The sequence below is a fragment of the Poromitra crassiceps genome, assembly GCF_964638095.1.
Source record: "Poromitra crassiceps genome assembly, chromosome: 5".
NCBI classification, from domain to species: domain Eukaryota; kingdom Metazoa; phylum Chordata; class Actinopteri; order Beryciformes; family Melamphaidae; genus Poromitra; species Poromitra crassiceps.
In genome coordinates, this window is record NC_139642.1 from 52,394,019 (window position 1) to 52,403,993 (window position 9,975).

The 9,975-nt window shown below is 46.8% G+C and overlaps 1 protein-coding gene across 1 annotated transcript; it reads left to right on the forward strand.

The window, feature by feature from the left end:
• Positions 1-158: 158 nt before the first annotated feature.
• On the forward strand, positions 159-9,798 carry LOC310776606 (cystine/glutamate transporter-like; the record flags this gene model as incomplete). The annotated part of the gene is made up of 11 exons (XM_083636783.1): positions 159-387; positions 2,567-2,881; positions 2,971-3,096; positions 3,228-3,327; positions 7,307-7,351; positions 7,459-7,582; positions 7,692-7,795; positions 7,875-7,971; positions 8,737-8,886; positions 8,983-9,160; positions 9,734-9,798. 11 exons carry the CDS (start codon positions 159-161, stop codon positions 9,796-9,798), a joined length of 1,533 nt encoding a protein of 510 aa, XP_083492909.1.
• Between the last annotated feature and the right edge of the window lie 177 nt (positions 9,799-9,975).

Sequence of the window (9,975 nt, forward strand, 5' to 3'; positions counted from 1 at the left end):
AGGTGTTTTGTTCCCTTCTCAGACAGAATGGGTGGGTCTGGGTCACCCTGGTTACTGCACTGAGTTGCAAGAGCCAATGAGGGGAGAAACACAGTAGATAAGACTATAAAAATAAGGGGAGAGAGGGCCATGTTTGGTGGAGTCAAGCAGTTGAGGGAATGAGTGGGACAGAGGTGATGCCAGAGGGGGGAGAGGTGAAGGAGAAGAAGGGAGAGGAGGTGGTGCACCTTCGGCGGACCATAGGCCTGGTACCTGCCGTGTCCTTCATCATCGGAACAGTGGTGGGCAGCGGCATCTTCATCGCACCCAAGGGGGTCCTGATGAACAGCGGCAGCGTGGGGCTCTCTCTGCTGGTGTGGGTGCTGAGTGGGGTGCTCTCCACGTTCGGTAAGACACCTCAAAACTAGGGTTTGGCTCATATGGATTTTTGAGGTTGATTGTTTGGATTGAAGCCTCAGATTGGTGAGAATCTGTACCTATCTATCTTTAAAATTTACCATTTTCCTGCCAAGAATTCACCAAATTATAATTAGCCTATTCAGTGTTCACGCATATTTTTATTCTTGGCAGAGTAGAAAACAGCATTTTAAAACTCTTTTATAAACCCAGGAGGACAATAATAGTAAAACATGCTACTTGTGGAGTATGATCAAAGTGTCTCATCAGTCTACCCACAACCCCCCCCCCCCCCTCTCAATGCTCTGGCAGACCACCAGGCAGAGCCCTGCAGACCACAGTTTGGGAATCACTGCCATAGACAGTTTATACTCTTTTTTTTTTAAGTTTTGTTGTGATGCTTTTAAATGTCCATTTTACTCTCTTCTTTTCTTTTCTTTTCCTGTCAACCATTTTATGTGAAGCACTTTGAATTGCCTCTGTGTATGAAATGTGCTATACAAATAAACTTGACTTGACTAGACAACCACTGAAGTATTGATCAGTTCATCAATAAATAATGTAATCAAACTGCATCATATCCAGAGGTAGGTGGCAGTGATTGACCGATATCCAAGTTTTAATAAAAGGCAAATAGCAGTGCAATATGGCAAAACTGATATAATGGATAGCCTATGTATTTCTTGTATTCCTTATGTAGATGTATTCGTCTTTGAGTTCTAGAAAATATCAATTGCATATATTTTCATTCAGTCATCAGATGGTCATTGTGTGTCTTTTGAAGGGCCAGAATTCCATAACTACTGTACTAGAATGACCATAAGCGGTCATTTTGACCTCTAGATTCCAAACTCGATAATCTCTCATGTTAAATACCCATTGAGAGATTTATGCATTCGTGATTAAATACCTTTTAAAAAGACTAAACGACAACAAAATGTACATTTTTAACAAGTTTAAAGAAATGCCATGGGTGCAGTTTTAACAAGTTTAAAGAAGTGCCAGAATTCCATAACATGAATGTGGAAGAAAATGTAACATACATGTGCCAACAGCTGAAGTGTGAAGATACTGTTCATGATGGAAATTCACCACACTGTAACCTTGAACTTACTATGGCAGACGTCTCTGACTGTCAGACAGTGATGTTTTGTCTCAACTCTGCTTCGAACCTGTTCCGATGTCAACACATTTTGTATGTCCTTGGGAGAGCCTTCTTCTTCCTTTCTTTTTTATCTCCTTCTTTGACTTGACTTAACCCATTGATACCTGATGCAACATTTGTGTGTGTACCCCTTTAAGACCGCGAACCGCGTCACGTGGTTCGTGGTCTTAAAGGGATACACACACAAATGAGGGATATACACGCAAATGCTGCATCACGTATCAATGGGTTAATAAATATATAGCCTATCAAGTACTGTAAGACAAACCTTGGACTCAAGAACCTTTCTTCAACAATGAAAGAACTGTTTACGATACCAAGTGAAGCATTGATGTGTCCGAAGCCATGAGGACATCCTATAATAAAATTGCTTAGGTGGGCGGGTAGCGTGAGGTGTCACGATTTGCGTCATGTTTTGTGACGTCCGATACCACGTCACCCCCACACATCCCCCCCCCCCCCCACACACACACACACAGACTCGGTATAGCACCACCTACTGGCAAAAATATCTCGAGAATCATTTGTCCGATCGACTTCAAACTTGGGGAGTGCGCTTAGTGGTACCTAAGCAGTGCCACATTTCAGGCTATTTGGCATAGCGCCACTTACCGGCAAACAAAGAAAGTGGTTTATCTCGAGAACCGTTTGTCCAATCGACTTCAAACTTGGGGAATGCACTTAGGGGCACCCGATGGAGTGCATTGCCAAATTTCAGGCAATTTGGCATAGCGCCACCTACTGGGAACACAAAAAGTGGTTTATCTCAAGAACCATTCATCGGATCAACTTCGAACTGGGAGTGCGCTTAGGGGGACCTGACGAAGTTCAGTGCTGAATTTCGCACAATTCGGCATATCGCCACCTAGCGATACCTTGCTTACACACACAACCCAATACCGGGCTGGAGACCCAGCAAACTAAGTTTGAAGGCCGCATAGCGGCCTGATAATCTAGTGATTTTAAATGTATTAAACTATGCTGTTATGCTCTGCATTCCATCAGGGGCCCTGTGCTATGCTGAACTGGGCATCACATTTAAAAAGTCAGGGGGCGAGTTCATTTACCTGCTGGAGACACTGGGACCTCTGCCTGCCTTCCTACGACTCTGGGTTTTCTTTTTCACAAGGTGCGTCCATTTTTGTTTTGGGCTAAATGAAGTCAAATCACAGCAGCACATACTAAACCTGTTTCCCCTGTACAGGCCAGCATCATCGTCCTATCTGGCCCTGGCATTCGGTCGCTATGTGGTGGAGGCGTTCTTCACACCCTGTGCTGCTCCACCCCTGCTTATCAAACTGGTCAGCATCCTTGGAGTGAGTAAGTGGCTGTCTCTGCATTTCCCAAATACTGAAAAGATTGCCATAGAAACTCTGTTTGATGAAATGTTTCTCTCTGTGCTCCTGTAGCGTTTGTAGTGGCGGCCAACTGCTGGAGCGTGACCCTGGCCTCTCGAACTCAGGTCACTCTGACCATCATTAAGATGTTGGCCCTGGTCCTCATCATCGTCCCCGGTGTCATCGCACTGGCCAAAGGTGGGAGGGAGGGTTTGATCGAGATAAACGCATGAATTAATTCTATAGAGTTTAGTTTAAAGGTCTATTCAATCAACATGTATCTGTCAGTTATGCTCAGTCACTGTATCTCTGTATCTGCTTCCATGCAGGAAAGACAGAGAATTTCCAGAATGGTTTTGAGATGGATTCATTAACACTGGATATGCTGCCACTGGCCTTCTTTAGTGGTTTATATGCCTATGGTGGATGGTAAGCATACAGTATGACTATGAGCACTCGGCTTGGCAAGGTGATTTTATTTATATAGCACGATTCATACACAACGCAATTCAAAGTGCTTTACAAGGGCATAAGAATACATTGAAAATAAGACTAACTGACATTGAGCTTGATTTTAGAAACATTAAAAGCAAGAAGACAAAATGTAATTTACATTTTAAAAACTAAACCATAGAAAAAGGCTGCAGAAAACGATAATGTTTTGAGCCCTGATTTAAAAGTGCTGACAGTTTTGGCAGAGTAGTTGGGAAGTTTTTCCGCAGGTGAGTGAACTAAAAGCCGCTTCACCTTGCCTTGTTTTGATTGTGGGAATGAAGTACCGGTAGACCTGACCCAGATGACCTGAGGGCTCTGGATGCTTCATAGGGCACAAGCAAGTCACAAATGTACTTTGGCCCGAGGCCATTTAGTGCCTTGTAGACCAATAGAAGGATCTTAAATTCTATCCTTTGACACACAGGAAGCCGGTGGAGCGATTTAAGGACCGGTGTAATGTGTTCCTTTCTCTTGGTCTTAGTTAGGTCTCTGGCAGCAGCATTCTGGATGAGCTGTAGCTGTTTGACTGTTTTTTGCTGAAATGTGAAGACACCGTTACAATGATCTAGTCCGCTAACAATAAACTCATTAACTACTTTTTTCTGTATCTTGTTTAGATCAAAATCATTTTATTCTTGCTATGTTTTTGAGATGGTAGTAAGCCGATTTTGTAATTACTTTTATGTGGCTGTTAAATTTGTAGGTCTGTGTCCATAACTACACAAAGATGTCTAACTTGATTTGTGGGCTGTAGTTTCATAGAGGTAAATGTAAATGCGCTGCATCCCCTCCTTGATTTGTTCAAGGCAGTTTTTTAGTAGGTGTAATGGACTGTGGTCATTTGGTGATAATTTTATATAGAGTTGTGTATCGTCAGCATAAGTATGGTAGGATGGTAGAATGGTATGGTAGAAAAAGTCTTGAATAGAGGAGGCCCAAGAATGGACCCTTGAGGAACTCCGCTCACATATATTTTTGTTTGCTCGGATTCGTGCTTTGCCAATCGATACAAAGTATTCCTATCTTGTAAGATTTGAACCAATGTGGTACCAGAAAGTCCCACCCACTTTTCCAGTCTGTTGAGCAATATCTTATGATCAACCGTATTGAATGCCACACTAAGATCCAGTAATACCAAAACAGATATTTTTTCCGCATTACTGCAGACAATTTCTGTCAAGGTTGCATAATAGGGGATGAAAATGTGACAGGTTAACTGAAGTCACTGGGGCAATCCATGCGGCGATCCATATGGTGGAAAGGTTTTCTTGCGTTCACTGGGGGTGAGGGGGTGCCGCTGTGTCCCGGCCTGGCCTTCCCTCCCACGCCATATGTGGGCGGGGGCCGGGTTGGGGGGCATCGGTGCTCTTCATCACTGGTCGAGGGCTGCCGGTTGGTTTAGAACAGCTTAGGTAGGCGATAGATTAGCTACAGCCTAAGGCTGACCTGTTAGTGTTCAGGCTAAAATCAGACTAGAGCAGGGTAGGATAGGCCAGATTAGGCTGTAGATTAGCTAGATACTATGTCCCAGTTAGCTCTGGTTAATGCTTAGAGTAGTCAGTTGTCTGATCTTCTCCCCCCCCCCTCTCTTTCCCCCTTTCCCCGCTTCTTCCCTTCTTCCCCCTTCTTGTTCTCCTCTCTTTCCATGCTCTTTCCTCCCCCACATCCCACCGCCCCCCCCTCCCTTCTCCTGCTCTCTCCTCATTCTCCCCCCCCTCTGCTCCTTCTCCTCTTCTCCCCTATTTTCCTGAATCCCTGCCACTTCCTGCTCTCCCTTCTCTCACATTCCCCCTGCTCTCCTTCCCCTGCACCCTCCCACCTCTCCTTCTCTGCCTCTCTGTCCTCCTCCCTCTCTCACATTCCCCCTGCTCTCCTTCCCCTGCACCCTCCCACCTCTCCTTCTCTGTCCTCTCCTCCTCCACATTTCCCATTTTCCCCCCACCCTCGCCCTAATCCGGGCCCGTATCCTACTCCCTCCCTCCACCCTAGACCCTACCTCTACTCTCTGTCCTCCCCCCTCTCTCACATTCCCCCTGCTCTTCTTCCCCTGCTCTCCTTCCCCTGCACCTCTACTCTCTGTCCTCCCCCCTCTCTCACATTCCCCCTGCTCTCCTTCCCCTGCACCCTCCCACCTCTCCTTCTCTGTTCTCTCCTCCTCCACATTTCCCATTTTCTCCCCACCCTCGCCCTAATCCGGGCCCGTATCCTACTCCCTCCCTCCACCCTAGACCCTACCTCTACTCTACCTCCCCTGTACCCTTCCACCTCTCCTTCTCTGTTCTCTCCTCCTCTCTGTCCTCTCCCCTCTCTCACATTCCCACTGCTCTTCTTCCCCTGCGCCCTCCCACCTCTCCTTCTCTGTTCTCTCCTCCTCTCTGCCCTCTCCTCCCTCTCACATTCCCCCTGCTCTCCCTCCCCTGCACCCTCTCCTTCTCTGTTCTCTCCTCCTCCACATTTCCCATTTCTCCCCACCCTCGCCCTAATCCGGGCCCGTATCCTACTCCCTCCCCTCCCCCAACCCTAGACCCTACCCCTACCCTGGCTCTCCCTCCCCTGCACCCTCATCTCTCCTCCCCTGTTCTCTCCTCCCCTCCCCCAACCCTAGACCCTACCCCTACCCTGGCTCTCCCTCCCCTGCACCCTCATCTCTCCTCCCCTGTTCTCTCCTCCTCCACATTTCCTATTTTCTCCCCACCTCCCCCCTCTCCTCCCTCCCTCCCTCCACCCTAGACCCTACCTCTACTCTACCTCCCCTGTACCCTTCCACCTCTCCTTCTCTGTTCTCTCCTCCTCTCTGTCCTCTCCCCTCTCTCACATTCCCACTCCCCTGCGCCCTCCCACCTCTCCACATTTCCTATTTTCTCCCCACCTCCCCCCTCTCCTCCCTCCTCCCTCTCCCTCCCTCCTCCACTCTCCTGCTTTCTTCAAATGTTCAAATGTTATCTTTATTCTGTATATTCTTGTTACTGTGTGTTAGCTAGAATCAGCTAGACATACTTTCTGTGAAGCCCTCTGAGACATGCTTGTGAATTAGGGCTATATAAATAAACTTGACTTGACTTGACTTGACTTGACTTGAAATGGTTTTGAGTTGAGGCACAGGCAACATGGCCGTTTTGACCAAGATGGAATTACTGATCGTTTGCCTTATTCTTATTATTGCCTTATAACAGTTCAGGAGGGACTGATGCTGAGGGGTTTGTCAGTTCGTCGACTACAGTAAATAGGGACGTAACCTGTATTATTATGCCTCCACCGTGTCCCATCAAGGAAGGGGGGCGGGGCTAGGTAGAAGGGGCCATAGCTAGGGATAGGAAGGTCGTAGAGAGTTCGGATTTGAGGGGTGGGTAGGGGGAGTGTGTAGGGGTTTTGGGTGGTTGGAGGGGGTGTGGTGAGGGAAAGGGGCGGAGCTAGGGGAAATGGGCTGTAGCTAGGGATAGGATGGTCGTAGAGAGTCAGGATTCGAGGGGTGTGTCAGGGGAGTGGCAATGGGGTGTGGGTAGTCAGTGGGAAGGGGTTTGTGGTGAGGGGAAGGGGCAGTGCTAGGGAAAACAGCCCATAGCTAGGGATAGGAAGGTCATAGAGGGTCGGGGTTCGTGGGGTGGCTGGAGAGAGTGGCTAGTGGGATGTGGGTGTGGGGGTCAAGGAAGGGGGGCGGGGCTGGGGAAAATGGGCCGTAGCTAGTGATAGGAAGGTCATAGAGAGTTGAGATTTGAGGGGTGTGTAGATGGAGTGCATAGGGGGCTCTGGGTGGTGGGAAAGACCGTGGTGAGAGAGGGGGTGGGGCTAGGGCAAAAGGGCCGTAGGTAGGGATAGGATAGAAGATAGAAGAAACAGTCAATGATGCACAATATACTGTGTTAAACACCTGACAGCCAGAACTGTTTACCTATGGACATGCTTTTCCCTTCAGGAGTCAACTGATTTGTTGCTTAGAAGAGGTCATTAACCCAAATAGGTACGCTATTTCCCATTTGATATCTGCTCTCCAGTCAATACGTTTTAAAAAGCCATGTGGCTATGTACTATGTATGCATACTGTGTGTGTGTGCCCTGTCTCGTCAGAAACATCCCACTGGCAATCATCTGCTCCATGGTGACAGTGACCATCTTCTATGTGCTTGTTAATGTGGCCTACTACACCGTGATGACTCCTGCTGAGCTGCTGCTGTCTGATGCCGTGGCTGTGGTCGGTGCCATACATACTGTATACTGCATGTGTTTGCTGCAAAATACAGGGAAATAGTTCCACGGTCTGTTGTTATGTAAGTCTCATCCAGCGTCTGTTGCCTCCGCAGACGTTTGCCAACCGCACTCTCCAGGGCCTGGCGTCTGTGATTCCCGTTCTAGTGGCCGTATCCATCCTGGGGGCGATGAACGGCGGCTTTTTTTCCGGAGCCAGGTAATCAGCTTCCAGAAAGGAGGCAGACTCAGCTGCAGCGCCTGAATTGGACCTAGGCTGACTGATCATCTGTCTGCAGGGTCATGTTCGTGGGAGCCAGGGAGGGCCAGTGGCCGGCGCTCTTCTCCATGATCCACATCCGCCGCCACACACCTCTGCCGGCTGTGGTGCTAATGGTGATGTGCTTTCACACTCTGGGAATCAACAACGCAAGCTGATATAGAAGGGGGGGGGGGGGGGGTGATGAAGTCCTTATTTATGTTGACAGAGACAGAGTAACTGGTGTAACATTGGTCTTTTATTAGAACTCTGTGTCGTTCACCTCTGATATGATGGAAATGATTACATATTTATTGTGGAATTACTCAAAACTACACTGGTTGTTTATGGGACTCTAATACATCTCATGTCATCTTTATTTTTATGCATTAGAACAAAACAGTTATAAAGCAAGGTTGAAAGATAACATCACAGGAAACAGACAAAGAGTCACACTGAAAGGCCTTTGGAGGCTTCTCTACAGCACCAGGAATATGATTCTATTAGAGTTTTCTTATTGAAAGACTGTGTGTTTTTTGTCATACCTGACAGTTTCGACTGCTGCTTCCTGCAGTCTTCCTCAGAGACGTCACGTGATCCATAAACTACCGGCCAGCAGGGGGCATGGTCATCCTACCTATCCAGGTGGGATGGCCAACCCTTCATAAACCAGCCATACAGCACGTCACGTGACGTCTCTGAGGAAGACTGCAGGAAGCAGCAGTCGAAACTGTCAGGTATGACAAAAAACACAGTCTTTCAATAAGAAAACTCTAATAGTTATTAATAGATAGACGAAATGAACTTGTTTTTATTATTAGGAATATGATTCAATGCAGTGAATCTTTGTCCATCATTGTTGGACTGAGTGTATCTTCATTGTCTTGCCTGTGTGTCTCCAGTACCCCTTCATGGTGCTGATGCTAGCCACTGGAGAGATCTTAGAGCTCCTGAACTTTCTCTCCTTTGCTCGTTGGTTGTTGATGGCCTTGACAACCTTGGGGATGCTCATCCATCGCTATCGCTTCCCCCTCCACCCCAGACCTTTCAAGGTGACCATATCTGCCTTTATTATTTGTGCCAAATTACTGTATAAAGCATTCTCCATCCTATCTTACCTGTTTTCACTTGCTGTGTTCGACCCCCAGGTGCCTCTGGTCATCCCAATCATCTTCACTGTAGTGTGCTTCTTCATCGTGGTTATGTCTTTGTACTCAGACCCCTGGAACACAGGGCGAAGCTGCGCCCTCACACTGACTGGGATCCCAGTTTATTACCTGACCGTCCACCGCTCTCGCCTGCCTCGGAGATTGAGACACATCTTCAGTGAGTCATGCCAACTTGACATTACTGAGATTACTCGCATAGAAAATGTCTTCAACAAAGTCAGGATTCTCTATGTATCCATTCTGGTGTAAAAAAAAAAAATCCAAATTCAACACATTTACCATCTCTTAAATATTACCTTCTATCCTCATTTGTAATACGTTTGTGCTACTAATTTGTAAGTTTGTAAGAATCCAATTTGTGAGAATAGTCTTTTAATGGGTATATCTCATGTGGTCAATTGGCACGTGTGGTACTCACCAAATGTTAGGAGAAGTGAATCCAAATTAGTGTAGTTTTCATCATTATAATGGACAGCAAATTTCAAGCAAAATTCAATAGAGAGAAATTTATCGGGAAGCCAGAAAAAAAAGTGTGGACGTTTTGGCAGCAATCATATGAAATGCAGAGACTTTGCTAAGGATGTAATGTACATTCTCCTCAAATATTCATCAGAAACAGATTGTTTAGAACATGTGGTAGAACACTGACATGGTTGTTTAGCAGTGTGCTGTTCATCATGGAGATTGAAGAAGCCTTGACTCTATTATTCTGACTCTCTCCTACATTCAGACTACTGCAGTAAACAGCTGCAGATCCTACTAGAAGTGGCTCAACAGGAAGTCCAGACATACTGACGACCATCCTGCACTGCAAAAGTATCCACCTTTTCATCTCATATTGAGTCACCTGGTACTTTGCTCGGACGATAGCACGCAAATGAAAGAGACAGAATCCTGACGAGAAAATGTTGGCAGTTTTTATACTCTGTGTGGGTTTCTCCTCATGGAGTGAGGGAGTTAACAGTGTCAAGC